Source organism: Mercenaria mercenaria, chromosome 2 (genome assembly GCF_021730395.1).
Source record: "Mercenaria mercenaria strain notata chromosome 2, MADL_Memer_1, whole genome shotgun sequence".
In the NCBI taxonomy this organism is placed as follows: domain Eukaryota; kingdom Metazoa; phylum Mollusca; class Bivalvia; order Venerida; family Veneridae; genus Mercenaria; species Mercenaria mercenaria.
The window spans coordinates 108,108,297-108,128,724 of NC_069362.1; the positions used below are offsets into that span (position 1 = coordinate 108,108,297).

Genomic DNA, 20,428 nt, shown 5'->3' on the forward strand with positions numbered 1-20,428 from the left:
CAAGTGAGCTTCTAACAATTTATCTTGAGTAATTTGTCATCCGTCTCTGTATTACAATGTTATTTTGCAGTTAAATAATGGGAAATATGTTTCATAAACTTCCTAGCTTTCGGTTTCAGGGAACCGGTAAACTTATAATTAGAATCTCGCCACAAGATCATAAAAAGCGGATATGACGAGATGACAATCCTGCTGCGTGTAGATTTTTAAAAAAAACATGCCAAGTGGCATGCATTAATGTGAAAACAAAAATGATATATGGCTAAGTATGGCTCAGTTTGGGTACGGAATACAAGTATGTAAAGAGTGTGAAGGCCCAAACTGTGTGTTATTTAAACACAACCATTGTATTTCATCACACAATCTCTGATATGTTTTAATTAAACTTTCATTTCATTTCCAAATTATTTTAACAGATAATGTATTTCATATTTCTGTGTCAACTAACGACATGTGTCGAAATAACGAACGTTCTGCACACGTTTTCCGTAAGTAACGACCGACAGAAAATAACCAAAATGGCAAGTTCATTTCACCCTTGCATTCAATATATATTTCGCGTGATTCTAAAAACAGTGACCGTTTTTGATTCATCGACTGGAGCTCTGTTTATTTCTTGATGCAAAGAACAACGCAAAAACCAATTTCTATGGTATATTCTAAACTAACCTACAAATGACAATTTAGAAGAGTAAAAATGTCTAGAGAATGCCTTTTAATGGAAAATTGAAAGATTATTAATCTGAAACAATACGAACATGACGAACTTCCTATATACTTATGGCCAACATCAACATACGTCTCTCTGTATAATATCTGACATAGCATGCAAACCTTATTGAATGCTTTTAACATCTCTTCATGTCTGGATATCTTTTTACATCTAAGAAGTTACAAACATTTTGTTTTTCAGATTCGATTTATAAAATGAGCATTCAAAAGCATTTTATCTAATCAATACATGTATAAAGAACATTCAAACAACACAGTGCTCACAGGTTTTTTATTGACTGACTTAAGCTGTTACGCAACCAATTAGATATTTACTGGGAAACCAGTAGTGTACATGGTTGCAGCTTTAAACGTTATGAGCGAAAATAACAAAAAGACAAGCTTAATAATACATATGTCAATAAACATTTTGAAATAACAAGCTGAACTAACAAATCTTTTGATCACGAGATCAAATATGAATACAAGAAATGAAATGGGAAAAAAAATTAACTGCTCGATAGGCAAGTGCATATGTCAGATAAAAATGCGGTCAATTGGCGGGAATTCAAAGTTTAATGGTACCTTACACTTAAGCTAAATAGCTACAGGCATTGTGCCATGGAGCGGAGCTAAGCTCTAATAATAGAGTTCTAAGCTCTGATAATACGTTCTTTTACTTTGATGTATCAATTCGCCAAGCAAAATTATTGCTGAGTCGGTTTGGTTTAAACAGTATTTATTTCGATTACAATTTGTCAAGATGTAGTTCCAGTCGGTAAGATTAAGAATATGGCGGAAGTTATCGTAATTACCTTTACCGTAACTCCAAATATGTCTTTTGAATGACGTAACTTTTGGTTTATTAAACAGAACAAGTACGACAGGACAATGATATCTAACTAAATCAGACTTAGCACCAGGGAAATATGACTGTAACGGGGGTCTTCGTTAAATAATTGTGTCAAATACAGTATTCGGACAAGTAACTTACAATTGTCACTTTCACGATGCTATAATAGCAGCAAAATTAGCAATGTCTTTCTTTATATATATTTTTGGTAAAAAATCAAATAAATTATTTCTAAATGTACATGTACATTTTAAGTGTGGGTACCAGAATACCAAATATGATTATTATGATCATTACCTATAAATATTTTCATCAATAAGCATACTGAAGACACATACACTATATTACTTAAATTAATAAAACTTCCATCTTAAAAAAAATGGGTTGGTTTGTGAACGAAAGACAATTTTTGTTTGTTTATAAACACTACCCATTTACGTACTAATGGGACTAGCGACAACATAAGCACATAAATATGCGAAAAAAATTCTCCGCGATACCCATTTGGGAGTTACATTACTTCATCGCCTCAGTCAATATTGTCTTCATCTGGTGAATATCACATCATATTCAATGGCTGAAGAGTCAACATTTGTTTCCTTATACTTAAGGCTAATGGTAGGAACAAATATTTGACAGACAAAAAAAAAAGACTTTTAGTTTCTAATCTTAAAAAATTAACATATTTAGAAAGTATCAGAAAACAGTCATATGTAGACCGAGATGCTTTTTAGCTCGAATATTCGAAGGTTAAGTAGAGCTATCCTACTCAACACTGCGTCGGCGTCGGTGTCGGCGTCACACCTTGGTTAAGTTTTTCGTTGACTGGTTTTGACAAAGTCTTTTGAGATAAAGCTTTGAAACTTTCAACACTTGTGTACCATCACTATGTGCAGTTTTAGGTAAGAGTACATAACTCCATCAAGAAATTTGGCTGAATTATGACCCCTTTTAACTTAAAAATCTTGGTTAAGTTTTTCGTAAAAGTTCACATTTTGTGTAAAGTATTTGACATATTGCTTTGAAACTTATATCACTTGTTCATTATAACAGTATCTATCTGTAGGCAAGATTACACAGCTCTGTCAACTATTTTGACCGATTTATGGCCCTTTTCGGACTTGGAAATTGGTACAATTTTTGTACAAGTTCATGTTTTGTCAAAACTATTTGACATGTGGCTTTGAAAGTTTAAGAAAAATATAATCATGATTTCCATCTGTAGGCAAGAGTACATAACTCTCAACTATTTTGGCTGAATTATTGCCCTTTTGGGACTTGGAAATCAGTTTTGAACACCATACCATATTTTGTCTTTGATATTTTGGTTTTGAAACTTTGAACACTTGCTTACCATCATGGTCACACATTGCCATAAAGTGCAAGACTTATCCAAATCATATCCACAAATGCAGGTACATTGTTTGTCTTATCTATTTTTTTTCTTTTGTCTGAAAATCTCTGGTAATATTTTACGCTATACTTCTATCAATTCTACTAATAGTCGAGCGCGCTCTCAACAGACAGCTCTTGTTCTTATAGGAAGCTGCCCGTTCATTTATAATTTTATTCTCCTAAACCTTTGATAAAGTGGCAAATATCATTTTTGTTACTGTAGACTTTTTTGATATTCGTTCTGATAACATTATCAGTAGAAGCACTAACCTTTATTACAGCGAAAATTGAACGTTAACTGGAAATAAGCTGGCGAACTTGTAAGGATGAAGATACTTTACTCATGAAAGTTTAATAAAAGGGAGTTCACAAAATGAATAATATAACCCTTTCGGGTGATAAAACCATTAGGACTTTAAAGAAGCTATTTCTGCAATAAAACAATTTAAACAGAACATGTATATTCAGAAGTTGAAAAAGGGAAAAACCAAATATGATGCCTGGTTGAAAGCGAACCATCCATTGGACTGAAACAGCATTTAGCAATCGAAAGAGTCTTAATATTTTCCTCCTTGGCTGCCCGGCATCTCCTATTACACTAAACTACATTCGAGACTGCAAAATAACCGAAAACAATATAAAAATATAAGAGCTTGTTCGGTCATCATATAATAGTTGTACTTTACCGTCTGTTTTTTTTTTTCTTTTTTTTTATTTAATGGAAAGCATACGAAGTTTGGAATTTTTGATATTCATTGACCTTACTGTAATGTAACACACTGAAAATTTCAAAAAAAAAAGTTTTTGATATTTTTATGTTCGACTGGTATCATCAGTCGTTTTTTAGTGCGTTTAAACTGTTACGTGACATTTTTATTATTCTATTTTCTCGGGAATGGTGGGCTTTTGTCCTATTTTAATCGTGTGGTCAATTTTGAGACCACCAAAATATATCTTGAGTGATTTGTCATCCAAATCTGTATAACGGGGGGAATTTCAAGTTATTTTTTTATGTATTTATCCTGATGAAGCGAAACGTTGATAAAAGATAAATATTCACGTTACCATCGTATAAGTTATTTATGGGAAACACGTATTAAGTTGTGTTTATTTAACAGCAAATTAAATAAAAAGAAAGCGGATATGACAAGATGACAACCCTACTGCTTGGAGTTTTGAAATACATGACAAATAGCATGCATGTTTACGCTGATACGAATCATGTTATACAAAATGAAAATTTAACCACCACTAACAAAACAAATGTCCAAAGCAATATGTCTGTTAAGCTCCTGTACACCTAAGGTCGCAATAATTGGGGTTGCCCTGTTATCCGTCTTTGCTCAAACTGAAGACTGGCCTGGCTTTGTCTGGTTTGTCTGTCCTGACCCGATAAACCCACAATTTTAAAAAGGTCGGACTAGGTCATGCTAATACATGTATACAAGACATTCCGGATAACTGCAACAGTAGCGTAAAACAGATAATGTTAACAGCTAACATTCATCTGATTTCTGTGACTCCGGTTACGATCGGCATAAGGTGTACTTAAATGAAATACAGTTGTTGAAAAGTATCAAAACTTTTGTTTATTCTAATCACATCATAAATAAAATTGATGGTTGGTCGATATTGTAGGGATAAGGACGGATTACACCAAACCGGAAGTGACTACTCAGTGTTACATGTGAAGTAGTCCAAAATGTAGTTCCATGCTATGGATGAAATCTGGTATAATGAGTGACATGAGGAGGTGACAGTTAAATGTTTGGCTTATGTTTATTGCTTATAGTATTGAGAATAGATCTAGACCATTTTCATTGTAAATTTCTTGGAATAAGTTTTATTCTTTGCGAAAAATGTCTACCTACGCGTAACTGCTAAACGGCTGTTTTCATGGGGGCATTTTTAGAGGGTGATGTTTCTCAGAACAGATTATTTTTCTTATATTCAACATAACATGTCAATATTTTTCTATTTTTTGATAAGAAGACATGTTATACTAAATGACCATATATGGTTTTCATATCATTGAAATGCTCTAAAGTGCTGAAAATGAGGTCTGAATGTTTTGTTATTAATATGAAATAATTTAGGAATTGAATTGGTAGAATGTAACCATAATACACGTTTTTTTGTGTATTAACGTCTGCAGAAGCCCGCGGGATTGTTTGTGACCGAGACCGAAGGTCGAGGTCACAAACATATCCCAAGGGCTTCTGCAGGCGTTAATACAAAAAACAAACGTGTATTGTCGCTATTCTTGCATAAAAAAAACATTACACGACGACTAAATGCATTGTTTTCATATATGATGACTTGACGATTCCGGTACATTTTTTATTTACCATTCTTGTTGTTCTTGGAAACGGTAAACATGTTTTAAATATCCATAACCGGGGCACACATAACAACAACACTACTAAAAGCGTGATTTGAAGGTTTTTGAGCATCTTATTTTTATTTTTAGGTATTACAAACGTTACATTACACATAATTTTGCATATAACTTAAAAATTTGATAAACAGGAACACAATAATTTTAAGAATAACAACTTTACATTTGAATTATTTTGAGTACGAACAAACAGAGTACGGATGAGTACGAAGCTAGTGATTAGCTTTCGAGGTTTATTATATGAATTCTGCGAACAATCAGGTAAAAACAAACAGACTGATACTAACAAAAATCATTAATATAATACCTAAAAACGGGCAATAGCACAAGTTACACGCGATACTTATTTATTCACAGTTATTTACAATAACTGAACAGACGCTTTGTAAAGGGAGTAACCTCTAAGAGAAGCTAGAGCGTACATTGATGGGGGCAGTACGTTTGGGGTTGGAACCTAATACAGCTAAACATACTATGGATTACATTGTATATATAATGCTACAAGAAGAGGTTATTAATCTTCAGTTAAATATCTTGGTGCAACCATTGATCAAAGTTTGTCATTTGAGTCAGTGGCTAGGTCTGTTATTAAGAAATCCAATGCTCGGTTAAAATTCCTCTACCGTAAAAGTGAATTCCTCACTTTGCACACAAAAAAAGCTCTTAGTTACATCACTTGTACAATGTCATTTCGACTATGCCTCTTCTACTTGGTTTAATAGTTTAACACAGGAATTAAAACACAAGTTACAGGTCACACAAAATAAACTTATACGTTTTGTGTTGAATTTAAATCCCATGTCACACATTGGAATTGAGCATTTTTCACGTCTTAACTGGTTACCAGTTTCAAGTAGAGTTAATCAAATAACTCTCTGTCATGTTTATAAAATAAATTCTAATATTGCTCCTTCATATTTAAGTGAACACTTTACCCCTATCAATACTGTTCATGATTATCCCACAAGGTTCAGAGCAAAGGCAAATGCCTCCCTTGATGGTACAGGTTTTTCAATGTCAGATAGTAAGAGATATGCTCTCCCAGTGGTCAAAGGTTTTGGGAAAAAAACATTTGCTTATAATGGTTGTTGTTTATGGAACAGTCTGCCACAAAATGTTAGGGATGCCACAACCATGTATTCATTTAAACGTAAGGTTAAGGAACATTTTTTTAAGCTTAATATGACTTTTAGTTAGATTGCATTATAGATAGATTTTTGCATTGTGTTTTTTTACTAGTCAATCATTTTTTATACTAGTCAATCATTTTTAAGCATAGGATTTTTATACAAACTTATCTTCGGGTATTTTTCTGTGATTATTTTTTTACTGTGATAAATTATTCTTCCTATGTCATACAATACTATATCTTAAGGACCACAATGGAAATAAGAGTTTATTTTAACTCTTTTTTGTGTAATCCTTAACATATAATGTTGATTGACATGGCTATATTAATTCATACATGTTTGTTTATTGTTTGATTGTATGTTTTAATTATAAGTCGCCATGTAAATTGTACATTTTATGTTGAAATAAATCTATCTATCTATCTATTATGGAAGAAACAAGATGCAGATGCCAAATATCAGTCTGCGCAGAAATACATACATACGTCCCTGGCAAAGCATTTCAAAAATAAAAATCATTCACAGCACGTGAATTGCCTTGTTTGCACACGATTTTTCTCCCGTTTATACATGGGCGGATCCAGTGAAAAAAGTAGTTTTTATGCAAGAATAAATCATATTACCTGCTTTAATATACCTATTTATGTCAAAATGGGTTGCAAGTTCATTGTTATGTGCTGCTACTTTATAAATGAATCAATACATGTTAAATGCATGGACCTGATTACAAAATAAGATTGCATCTGTCTGTTCTACAAATAAATGAGTCGCATTATGAGAAAACCAACATAGTGCGTTTGCAACCAGCATGGATCCAGACCAGCCTTCGCATTCGCGCAGTTTGGTCAGGATCTATGCTGTTCGCTTTCAAGGCCTATTGCAGCTAGAGAAACCGTTAGCGAACAGCATGGATCCTGACCAGACTGCGCGGATGCGCAGGCTGATCTGGGTCCATGCTGGTCGCAAACGCACTATGTCGGTTTTCTCATGGTGCGGCTCAAATAGCAATTATTTACTCCTCTGCACTGGATCGGGTGAAAACACTAATAGATCAACTTTTAAAAATATAGCTTTAATTTTCTAGTGATAAGTTTACATCACTCTAAATTCCAAATGACAGAAACTGAATGAGGAAATAAATCAGGTCCAAATACCACACTCTTGTTGTTCCTGATCTCAGTTCCTTCAAAAATATCATTGAAAATTAGGACTGGGCTTCCCTGGCTCACTCATCAACCTAGACCAGAGACCAGAACATGCCTAATTTACGTTAAAATTAACGTACGAAAGTATGTTAGTTACGTTATACTACACACAATTAAAATGTAAAACCAGAATCTCGCGTTGACACGCAAAAATGTCATTATCAATTATTTCATATAAACTGGCCATGGCCGCAAGTTAGTTTCACTAATCTGACCTGGTCATCAATACCTCAGGAAAATAACTAATTACATTTTGTATAGGAAATGTTCTACAAATGAATAGCAATTATTCAACCCCTATGCTGCTAGAGAATCATTATGTTTTTGTATGAACATTTTGGTTTCAGTCAGTCAAAAACGCTTTTTTTTTAATCAATCAACTTTACAAAAAGCAAATATTCAACTAAAATAATAAGTTGGCATATCCTTCTATAGTTTCACAAAATTTGTTACTGAAAGGTCAAAATGACTAACTATTACACTTATTATGTATTTAAACTGCAGTCATTAAAAACACGGCCTTGACTGACCTGGCCTGGCCTAGCTCGGTCATATATTGAGCTCATTGGACAAGGGTGGCCTGGTCAGGCCTCAGATTAGAACATCCATGCACATATCAACACAAATTACGTCTTTTTTTATCTAATTAAATGTCGTAGATAAAACATTTGAAACTGCAGTACTTCGTTAATAGCAAGGTGTGCTAACGAATTAGTTATTATAAACATATTAGTAAGCTTTGAAGTGTTGCTTCAGATGTCTCTGCGAGAGAACGAAATAAGGTTATGGCACAAATCAGCCACCATACCCATCGGCAATACTTACATATTCATCGCTTTAAAATGTATAAATTTTCATTACAACATGCAAAAGGATATCTTCTTGCATATAACAGCTGTAGTTTTATTTTGAAAATACGTTTATAATGACATTTTGCATTGGTCTGCAATGTATTTAACAAAATTATTTACTCAGGATAACTTAGCAAATACTTCCTTTAGCTAGCTATGCAGGCAAACTGTAAAACAAAAAAAAAGTAACTAGATATTTTCTAATAAACATACATGTACCTGTTTTTGCTTAATTTCCGATTCAACGTTAAACACTAAGTCTTGACTACACACTGAAAGCTACACACTCAGTAGCAACGCTTTCTAATCGAGCCCGCTTCAGTGATAAATAATCTTGATCTGAAAAAAAAATCACCAGGTGTTTTCCTTATTTTTGCCGCAACTAAGGAATTGTCTGTGTTCAAACCTTATGTTTTGTTCACAGGAGATAACTCCTGAGGCTATACAAATTTTGTATCATTATGCCCCTTTTATTCTCAAAACATAAGATAATCAGAGCCAAGACTGACGAAGTCTGAATATTATATAAAAGAATTATTTTTTCTAAAAAAAAAGAAGATTATCTAGTCGGTAGCCAGACTACCAAGGAATATGCGGAAATAGTTCGAAGTTATAGTTTGATTAACTCTTACCCTGCTATATTTCTATAATGGACTGGTCCATCTTTCAGTTTGGACAGTACCACTTATTATTCAAAGGGGTTTTCACTGAAAATTTACTGACTGAATAGCGACCAGTGCAGACCATGATCAGACTGCACGGATGTGCAGGCTGATCTTGGTCTGCACTGGTCGCAAAGGCAGAATCATCTGCCGCCAGCAGGCTAAGGGTTAAACAAACTTTCAGTGCTATCATCGTTGCGTTTTTTTATAAATATTTCAAATGTTGTCTTATTTTTTTCCTTACAAGCGTTAGTCTGACTACTACGGAAAAACATTAGTGCCAGGTGTATGTTATTTATTAACTCGAAATTTCGAGTTACTTTCGAGTTACTGACTCGAAATTTCGAGTAACATGTCTCGAAATTTTGACTTAGAAATAATTTCGAGTTACCATCTACAACAGTTTACGTTGATGTATAGGTCCTGGCCCAGATTAGGTACATGCATGGTGTATCCATCGGGTAGCCCTACATTCAGGGTCATATGATTAAGATGACCGGGCAGCGTTTGCTCATAGAAAATATCACTATTTAAACCATGTTTATTTATTTATTTATTTATTTATTTTGTTGGGTTTAACGTCGCACCGACACAATTATAGGTCATATGGCGACTTCCCAGTTTTTATGTTGGAGGTACCTAAACCATGTTTAAGTCTTGAAGGTTTCCGACCTAGTTTGAGCCCATATGGCAATGAAATATAGACATACCCTAAACGAACGTATAGTGATGAGTCTGACCAAGATCAGGTACCTGAACGGATCTAGATTTTGAGGAGAGGTCAAAGAAGGTGACCGGGAAGTATTCAAACTTAAAATATTTCACTATTTTGACTATATCTGGAAGGTTTTCGACCTAGTTCTAGCCCTACCACCTGAACATACTATACATGTAAATGAAGGTCTGGATACAGTTTGAAATCTGGCGTAGCTCTTAAGGCTATGGTAGGTCATACATTGATGTATGGTCGTATATGTTCAAGTTCCTTTTATGTTCGGTCACAATATATGCATTTATTCTATATCTATTTTATTTATCCAATCGTGAATTTTTATTTGCAACACGTGACCGTACAATATATTACCATACTGGACGCACGTGCGTACAAAAAGAAAACCCTGTATTTCCCGTATTTTGACGGTTCAACAGTCCCATGTTAAATATACGATAAAGCCCGGATCGCGTGAAAATGTTCCGAATGCAAATCTGGTGAAATAGGCGCTTTTGTAACATTGCTGTACTCATAGCAGAAGTACAGTATTCAGTGAATCATTTTAAAGTATAACTAAAATAAAATAGATATAGAATAAAAAGATTATTTAACATTGTTCTTTACAATACGGAGATATATTTGGACGAGTACCCAGCTGAGAAATAGATGACTCCGCTTCGAAGAGTCAAAAGTCGTCCATTACATTTTTGACCTTTTACAGACGGACAGACATTCAAATGTTGCGGATAAAAGGGCAAGATAGTAACAGTTACGTAAGTCGAAATTTCGAGTTAATAAAAAAAAACGCACCTGGTACTAATGCTCTTCCGTAGTCTTCATCAGTCTTTGCGTGTTTTGAAAATAAAAGGGACTTAATTATACAAAATTTGAATAACCGCAGGAGATATCTCCTATGAACAAAAGACAGAGTCTGAACACGAACTAAGTCAGTGTGTATTCTTTAGGGCCTAAGCTACCTAGCTGGAAAGGCTAATGCTTTGATTAATGAGATAGTATTCTATAATTAAGGACAGCTGCTGGTATAAAAAGGGTTGTTTCAAATTTCTAGGCTTTTTTCTGGGATTTGCTTGGTTAAGAAGTCGCAAATATCTGAGAGAAAGAGAAAAATCGTTTATAAACAATTGCTGTAAAATTTAGTTACCTTTTTTTTTACAAGTTCAAGGGTCAACGCATTTTTTCGGGCTTACATATTGCACGTGGTATACCATATAATGAAAGTCGAGTGTTACACATTTGTAGCATCAATAGACATTGTCGGTTTATGTGAAGTCCGACTGTGAACATCGAATGTGGACTGACTAGGGAGCGTTTCAAAACACATTTATTCATGTATTGGTTTGTTTTGGTATGCGCCGTTTTTGACAGTATTTATGTTATGTAACGACAGGCAGTTTGCCTAACTAGAGTTCCTGGATTGTTTACCGGTACAAGTTAACCTGTTCAAAGCAAGCAATTGTTGCTGATTTTTCATGGAAAATGTTAAAACGTAACGAGCAAACTATTTTTAAGTTGCTTTAACACAGTGATAAATCACACCCATTAACTGTACATACTGAAATTAGACTGATCGGAGACCATGTAATTACAGTTTGGTGATCATCTGAAGTTCACTTTAAGCTAGTGTAGAGATTTTTAAACTATCACAATAGTATCCCTAGTCAATGAAACTGGTAGAAGCCGTGTATTTTATTTTCATGTGCTTAAAGTGCGCAATCCTAAACAAATTATTCTCTTTTTTACATTATTTTCTCGACAGTCTTATATACATTTCGGAGCTCGTCAATCTATAATCATGCTGGAGAGATATTTCAAAAGCCACTTTTCTCCCTTGCTGAGAAAATAAAACGGGGAAGTTAATGTTAACTTACAACAAAGAAACATATACTGCAAGGGCGTAGCCAGAGGGGGAGGAAGGGGTGCGACGGGTGCGATCGCACTCCCTTTTCGGCAAAGCTTTCATTTTTTATTATATCAGAATACTATTGAATGTCCATTTTTTTTTCGGCTCGCTAAGCTCGCCAACTTGCCTATATTTACTATTCTTGACGCTGTAATCTTTATATATAGTCTGATGATGATTCTTTTTATTATAGAATATGATTTTTAGAACGATCAGAGCATTTCTTTTATGCAAAAATGATTATGTATAACTATTTACCTTTTCACAATAGCGGAATGAGGCTTCAATGAAATTTGGAGGTGAATTACTGAAAAAATCTCTTCATAGACTTTATGTATGATAATCAAAGGGCCATTACTCAGTACAAGATCATTTAAATATGAACCTTGTAATACATGTTCAACTAGAATTGTACGGATCATTACTATGACATTGTTTTCAAATCCTGCTATTTATGAAGCAGTTCGGATTCATTCAAAAACTACTTTTAAGGGACCCTAACTCACAAAAAAAATCGAGGATACGCACAACAAGGCTTCATAATATAATTTCTGTGAAGTTCCGTTCAAATCCTAGCAGAGCATTTTGAGAAGCTAGATCAGACTATATGAAGACGGACAGACGGACGTACATATAACGAAGGCAGAAAAAATGTATCAATTGAAATGGGAAACATAGTTTATGGAACTTTTGTAGAATTACTGTCTTTTTCAAAAGAAATCTTATTCTAAATATATGTATATTTTGGAGAGCTCTTGATAAAACACTTTACTCATGCTTGGTTAAAGTAACTCTTCTAATGTCTTATGAGAACATTCCTATACTAACATTTATTTAAATTGTCCCAAATTTAATTACTTCCTAAAAAGCATAGAACATAACAAAGACTCAGTTTCATTCAGTCTGTTTATATAATACTTGAATGACGTTCTGTCATGGAAAAAGGTGAGCTACAGTAACAGTTAATGAAATAAAAGTATGTCTTGAGAAGACCCCCAGGATTTACAGCACATTCACAGTTCATTGTCCACATCAACTTAAGCCGACAATGTCTAATAGCCACACATAGCCACTCCATCTAAATTCGCATGTTCTTATCTCTGGTCTGGCTTGTCCAGCCTTCCTGACCTGAATCCAGCCTTCCTGACCTGACCCAGTCAGCCTGATCTTTGACAAGGTCTCGCCCGTCCAGACCAGATTTTGCGAAAAATTAACATTTACAAATATCCATATTTGGCTATATACTGAAATATATAATGACTTTAAAATGCTTATACACAGATAGTGCTGACAGTTATTCCCGGAGGAGAATCATAAATCATATTATCATTGTTCGAATGAAATACTGTAGAAAGTACCAAAACCTTTGTTCTGTCTGTAGTCCCACGAACATTAACTGATTGGTTTTCATTAAACAGTGTGACCTGTTTTAATAAATCATTGTATATTTATACTATGAGCCGTGCCATGGGAAAACCAACATAGTGGCTTTGCGACCAGCATGGATCCAGACCAGCTTGTGCAGCCACGCAGTCTGGTCAGGATCCATGTTGTTCGCTTTCAAATCCTATTGCAATTAGAGAAGCTGTTAGCGAACAGCATGGATTCTGACCAGACTGCGCGGATGCGCTGGCAGGTCTGGATCCATGCTGGTCGCAAAGCCACTATGTTGGTTTTCCCATGGCGCGGCTCATATTGATATTGGTATTGCTGTCCTGCTGCTTCATAAACCAATAAACACATAGTTAATGGACCTGGTGACAGGCTTATATTAATTTTAACAGATAAATTGGAAACAGCTTCCGGTGTATCCCTTCGGGATCAACGTTTGTCTAGTATAACAATACAGATCAGTTAAGTTTAAAATAATTGAAGGTTAAATTATTTCATATGTTCGTATGATATTTTGACATTTTAATTACATCAGACTTAATTCTAAATGACAGATAATTTTCTTTACTCAGTATGAAAATAAACCAGGTTTAAATGTCACCATATTGCAGTCCCTAGTGTCTAATCACTTTTGATATATTGAAAACGATTGGCCGTAGAAAATTGTGTTCAATGGGTCAGGTCAGGCCAGGTCAGGCCAATCAAAGCCAGGACGAATTAACGTGATGGACTTGTATCGTTTTGATGGTAGTGGAAAGACTTCGGTTTATCAGCAACTAAACTTTGAATGAAAATTTCTAATTAATTACACGGAAATGCGGCATCTCATCTACAGATCAGATGTAACACACAAAGTTCGTTAAACCGAGTCTGTTGTAATTTTTCTTGGTTGCAAAGGATCTTCTAACAGGTTCTACTCACTACCACAGCAATCTTTTGAATGTCGTGTTTCGGCTGTTATGTTAAAGTCTCCACGAACTTAAACTTAAGTGTTGTTACATTTTTTGCTCTTTGAGATTGCATAGTCCCTTACTTTTATTATAACAGCGGTACTAGGAGACCTGCACATTCTATTTCCTCTCATTAAAAGACTCTTCAAGCTTGCTATTGTTCTGCTTGTTTGTGTTCTTTGCTTCCAACTGATCTTCTGCCCCATGTGGTTCTGGGACGATCAGTGTATAAAAAGAATCGGAACCACTGCCTTACCCTTGCATGATCGTAAGAGGCGACTAATAGGGTATTAATACTTGGTTTTGCTGTAACTCTGTGATTCCAGCACGTATGCAAATTTTGATTCCATACAAAAAAATTTATAGTCCTGTTTGGCGCAATATAACCTATACTGTGTTGGTGCGCTGTAAAACCCAAATAAATAAACTGATCTTCTTATACATTTTATTAATCAAACATAATATCATAATAACAAAATTAATGTATGTAATCAAATGAAAAAAAATTCTGGAATAAGGACTTAGCGTGCTAAAGACTAATAATACAAGTTACACGCGTGTATTTCTCAAGAAAGAATCTATTTCTATAATATGATGTATCTGTGGAAATCAATGAAGTAATCGCTATAAGATAACTACACAGTGGGTTCCATAAGCTTGAAACAATGAATATCTAACAGAACAAACCGTCCAGAAATGATACAAAAAATGGGAGGTAAAACACTACGAGACTCACCTCTAAAATAATATTGATAAAATAGTAAATACAAAAATATGTATAAGGAAGGTACTTCCTATTTCCTGGCCTGACATAACAGGCGGTTACATGACCTTAAAACTGTTTTGAAAAATTGAGAGATTAGTACCAAAAGGTAGTAAGTGCCTTTTTTATTATATGTACATAGGTCCACCTGGCTCTAACCCCTAGAAATGTTCAAAGTTAGCTTCTGTAGAAAAAAAATATTTCAAAATCGTTGGTCAACAGTAAGACTTGTCATTTGATATCAACACAAATGTCTATTTTTTTAAACGCAAGTGTCACAAAAAAGTCATATTCTTAATCTAATAATCTAAAAGCAGTTCTATCAATTTATGCTTAATGTAGGTCACAAACAGGTAAATAGTTTTCCCTATATATTCTATATAAAACTGACATTTTTTAAAGAGCTACCAAACATAGCTAGACCCTTTTCAAAGAACAAATCCTTACCTCATTTTAAAGAGTTATGATAAAACTGATATAAAATGAAGAGAAAAGTAGGGGTCATGTATCTTCTAAGAGAGATTTCTCTGGTCACATTTGCTTACTGTAAACTGACATCAAAATCACACTGCTGTGACCTGGAAGTACTACTCATGCCAGATGGCCCCACGCTGGTTCCTTTAGTTTAGTTAGGCCTATAAAAAACTGCTTTTCTGTAATAGTCTCAATTTCATTTGATAGTACCAGTAACATATCTGCATGAAAAATACCGAGTTTCAGCTTGATTAAATCAGTTTTCAAGGTTTTGTGGCATTTTCAATAACGCGGGTTCCTGCGCCAATTTTCCTTCGAAATTGATGTCGCGACATTTTTAACCAGTTCTTCTAGCCTGAGCTGGTTTTTGCCCTATTTTATAAATTTTCACTATAATTTGCAAGCAAATTACACACTAACACTTTGAAATATACCAAATGTCCCCTCTGAAAGGTATAAATGGGCAAAATTTAGAGTGTAAATGTGCATTATTTTTTTTAATACACCCAAAAAACAGTAAAAATGTGATTTTTTTTTATCAATTTTTGCAGCAAAATGTCTATTAAATGCTCATTTTTACCAAAATCTGACCGAACTAGTCCATTTATATCAATAACTGGACAAATCTCAATTTTTGCCCACATTTTCTTATAGGTCACAAACAGGTAAATAGTTTTCCCTATATATTCTATATAAAACTGACATTAAAATCACACTGCTGTGACCTGGAAGTACTACTCATGCCAGATGGCCCCCACGCTGGTTCCTTTAGTTTAGTTAGGCCTATAAAAAAACTGCTTTTCTGTAATAGTCTCAATTTCATTTGTATAGTACCAGTAACATATCTGCATTTATATCAATAACTGGACAAATCTCAATTTTTGCCCACATTTTCTTATAGGTCACAAACAGGTAAATAGTTTTCCCTATATATTCTATAAAAAACTGACATTTTTTAAAGAGCTACCAAACATAGCTAGACCCATTTCAGAGAACAAATCCTTACCTCATTTTAAAGAGTTATGATAAAACTGATATAAAATGAAGAGAAAAGTAGGGGTCATGTATCTTCTAAGAGAGATTTCTCTAGTCACATTTGCTTACTGTAAACTGACATCAAAATCACACTGCTGTGACCTGGAAGTAATACTCATGCTAAAATTGAGCTTCACTTCACCAAATACAGCCTGCTGTCCCATTTTTCCTACCAAAATGTCAAAAATACATCCACAATAAAATTTAAACATAAACTCTGATGCCATGCCAAGTGAAAAATTACTGTTCAAATACCTGGCAGCCATTACGCGACTAGACTAGATGGCTCCCACGCTGGTTCCTTTAGTTTAGTTAGGCCTTTAAAAAATAAAACTTGAAAAACATAAAATTTTAGCATACTTTTAAATCCTTCAGTATAGTAATTTCATAAAGATTTTAGAACGAAATCGTGTAGTGTCAGTTAAAGCACAGGAGCCTGAAATTCTATCCAAAAATCACGAAAAGTCTGTATATGAAAAAAGACCCCCCCCCCCCCCCCGTCCCCTTCTATATAATAAAAAACTACAGGAATGAAACACATTCACTCCCCACCCACCACGAGAAAACAAGAAAATTTCAAAGTAAGCAGTGCGAGTCACCGTCACAGTTCTCGGGTGGCGTAATTATCTAAAGGCAACTAAAATATATGCGTGACTGTGCTTAGTGGTCGCTTTACCGTATTAACTAACACGAAATCAACGATTTCAACAACATTTCGTTCATCGTCCAACCATTGCGTGACGTCACTCCTTCATGTATATTTCTGCGCCGGAGAGAATACAAAATAATTTCAAGAACCAAGTAAAAAGTATCTGTATATGTCATGTTTTATTATTAATATTTCTTTCAATAAATATTACATCTTTGAATTTCTTTAACCATTAAATAATAAAAGAATTAGGCATATCATGTTGGAAAAAAACCATTATGGGAACTAACTCTAGCATTGACAAAAGAGAGGAAGTAACTCAACCATTGACGGAAGCAGCGCATAACAGAAAAAAAAGAATACGCTTGGTGATACGGAATTAGTTTTAGGATATCAAATATTAATTGTGTTGTAAATGACAAATGACATTGTTTACACGATGCTGTTCTGTTCTGTTCTAAATTGTGTACGGATCGGACCGGATACTGGCATTTACACAAAAGCATTATTAACTCCGGTGCAGAAATATACACGAATCACAATGAATCACAATGTCTGAACTTGAACTCTGGCGAAAAATCGAACGAGGAAAGAAAATGACATTAACCTTTAGCCTGCTGGCGGCATGCAGGCTGATCATGGTCTATAAACTAATCGCTATTCAGTCAGTAAATTTTCAGTGAACATCCCTTTCAATAATAAGTGATGCTGCCCAAATTGCATGATGGAATAGTCCATTTTAGAAATTAAGCGGGCTAAGGGTTAAAGAACAAAATGTGCCCTATTGAAAAAGATCATTTGATATTAGTGTGATATTTAACCATATTCTAGTAAAACAAAGTCGAATAAATATTGGGAGATTTAATATTTTTGAAATGTTCATGTGTTATTATACAATTATCGACTTTTTCATAGGTTGATATCAGGATTTATCTTCCCGAAAAGAGTTATATTCACCGAGCCGAAGGCGAGGTGAATATAACTTTTTGAGGGTTGATAAATCCTGATATCAACCTATGAACAAGTCAATAATTGTTTTATTACATGAATAGATGTATAGTCAGTCTTTTTATTTCAAATGCATATTTAAAAAAGAAATAAGGAATAAATTTAGATAAATCAGGTTGATATTGGTTTTCCAAGCACCTACTTTGATCTATTTTTATCTTCGTACTATTTATAACCCAGGATAAGTTGATATGATATGTACTCATTACTTTTCAAACCGTATTCAGCCAATCACAGAAACAATAGAATACAGTCATGTAATAATACATTATAAAGTGACACCCAGTAATTGTCAGTTAACTTACCGAGTCTAACTCAGGTTGGATGACACTTTGTAGTTATAACTTGTGAATAACGCACTCAGCTGTATTCGATAGTAGTCCGTAATGGCTGACTCTCTCTGTGCGCGATCCCAGCATGCAACAACTCCCGCGTTGGACTGTATCCCCTGTTTTAGTGTATAAATTTATGGAATGGACGGGTTCCACGTCTACTATACACTCCCCCCTCCCCCCCCCCACACCCCCCCCACTTTATCCAAAAGGATGGCACTCTGGGGGCTGGACACCACCATAGTCGGGGCATTGTCGCTAACGTCGTCATGCTGGTTCTCTGCACTGTTTAAGCAAAGGATTTGGGGCCTAGCAACCAAACCCTCCTTGTTGACTTCCTAGTACATGGTCCTTTACCATGATTTAGCCATAAAATTTATGCCTCTAGTGTCTTACACTCTTCGACTTTTAATGGTCAAGTAGACCATTACCACACTCCTCCCTGTTCTAGTGTCTAACACTATTCGACTTTTAATGGTCAAGTAGACCATTACCACACTCCTCCCTGTTCTAGTGTCTAACACTATTCGATCACGAAACTCTCCTCCCCATTTCCCCCTTCCAAATCAGAGATCAGGTGGCTACACCCAACCCCTGACCTTCTACGGCTTACTGAGGAGGAAGCCGCTTCAGGTAAAGGCGCTGGGCATTGGCGACAGCTACCTCTAGGAGATGCATCCAATCTACCCCGCGGATCTTGGCTACCTCGTTGGCTACCATGCCTATCAAGGCGGGGGTGGACCTTCTGTGTCCAAAGAAGTGGAAATATGGGGCATCGGTCTCAAGGAGTAGACGTCCCTCCTCCATCTGCTTCACTGCCTCCCGCTGTTCCTTAGGAAGGACAGTGACCATCTTTGTAAACCCAAAGTAGGTGTTTGGGAATACTTCGATCCATTGTCTGGCTGTAGCCACACTAAAGCAGTGCAGGTGGATCAACTGTTCCCTCTTCACCATCGACATAAGCATATACCTCAAACAGGAATATACTTCGCTGCTTTCGGCCTCCATACCTCGACAGTGAAGAACCAGTACTTGTTTTTCCTGGACAAATTGGAGAACAGTCTTTAGTCGCTCCATCTGGCCGTCCACTGGCCGACAGGTTCGGTGCGGTCTAACCCCACCTAGCCTAGCCCTGCAACACCTGAATGTTGCAGAAGCTGCTGCAGCTGCTGAAACTCTAGTTCTGTGGCTGTCTTCTTAGGATGCAGTCCAACACACACAGTCACTCCTTGCTTCCCCCAGTTCTCCACCTCCTGTGGTGTTGGATATGTTTCAGGGTCGCAGAAAATACCCACCGCCCCCTGTAGATCCACAATGAACTCGTCCAACGGCGTTGCTTTCTGGCAAATCTCCCTAAAACTGGCATCCAGTGGGAGGTGGCAATCTCTGCAAATCCTGTCCAGATGACAGTGGCTGTCGAAACCAACCGGATGCCTGTCTAACAGGTCGGTTTCCTCAGGAGACAGCGGAAACAGCGCCAACAAGGACTGTTGATGCCGGACGCTCAGCAATGACACCAGATGTAAAAGTATACTCCAATGTATGAGCATACCGGGTGAATTGCCAGACTGTCTAACAGTCCAGACTACTGGTGCCTCCTCTCCCAATTCCTCACAAAACATCTTAATCGCCTTCTGCTGGCCCTCCTCTATGGTTATTGCTAGTCGCTCCGGCTCCGTCACCGTTTCCATGATCGGGTGAAGTCACTCATAGTGGACCTATCACCTAGAAGACATTGTTTGACTAAAACTGAGGGCCCCTACTCTGCGTTAGTGATATCCTCCGATGCAATTTCCAGGTGAAAGATACGTGGCACATGCTACCTGAAATGCATGTGACTTATCCCACAAACTCGGACACTTGGGCATTGGACAAAGCAATTGGTGTTTGTGTTTCGCCCCTTCGACACCAGCCTCTCGTTTCTCATCCGACCCTTTCTTTGATTTGCTCTCTCTTGGACCACAGACTTCGAGGATCCGACCGTGGC

General features: G+C 35.8%; 1 protein-coding gene and 1 long non-coding RNA gene across 3 annotated transcripts in view; both read right to left on the minus strand.

Moving 5' to 3' along the window:
• Positions 1 to 18,429, minus strand: part of LOC123564856 (uncharacterized) — a 68,202-nt gene extending 49,773 nt beyond the window's left edge. The window contains exons 1-2 of one of the 2 annotated variants that reach the window (XR_008369993.1): positions 18,415 to 18,429; positions 8,763 to 8,882 (exon numbers count right to left, since the gene is read on the minus strand). This is a non-coding gene — a long non-coding RNA (uncharacterized LOC123564856). Of the gene's footprint in view, positions 1 to 8,762; positions 8,896 to 18,414 lie in introns of those variants that run through there. The other variant, XR_006689049.2, reaches the window with a different exon arrangement.
• A 621-nt stretch (positions 18,430 to 19,050) lies between these two features.
• Positions 19,051 to 19,518, minus strand: LOC123562442 (putative deoxyribonuclease TATDN2). Its single transcript, XM_045355079.1, has one exon. It carries the CDS (start codon positions 19,516 to 19,518, stop codon positions 19,051 to 19,053), a length of 468 nt encoding a protein of 155 aa, XP_045211014.1.
• Positions 19,519 to 20,428: the final 910 nt, after the last annotated feature.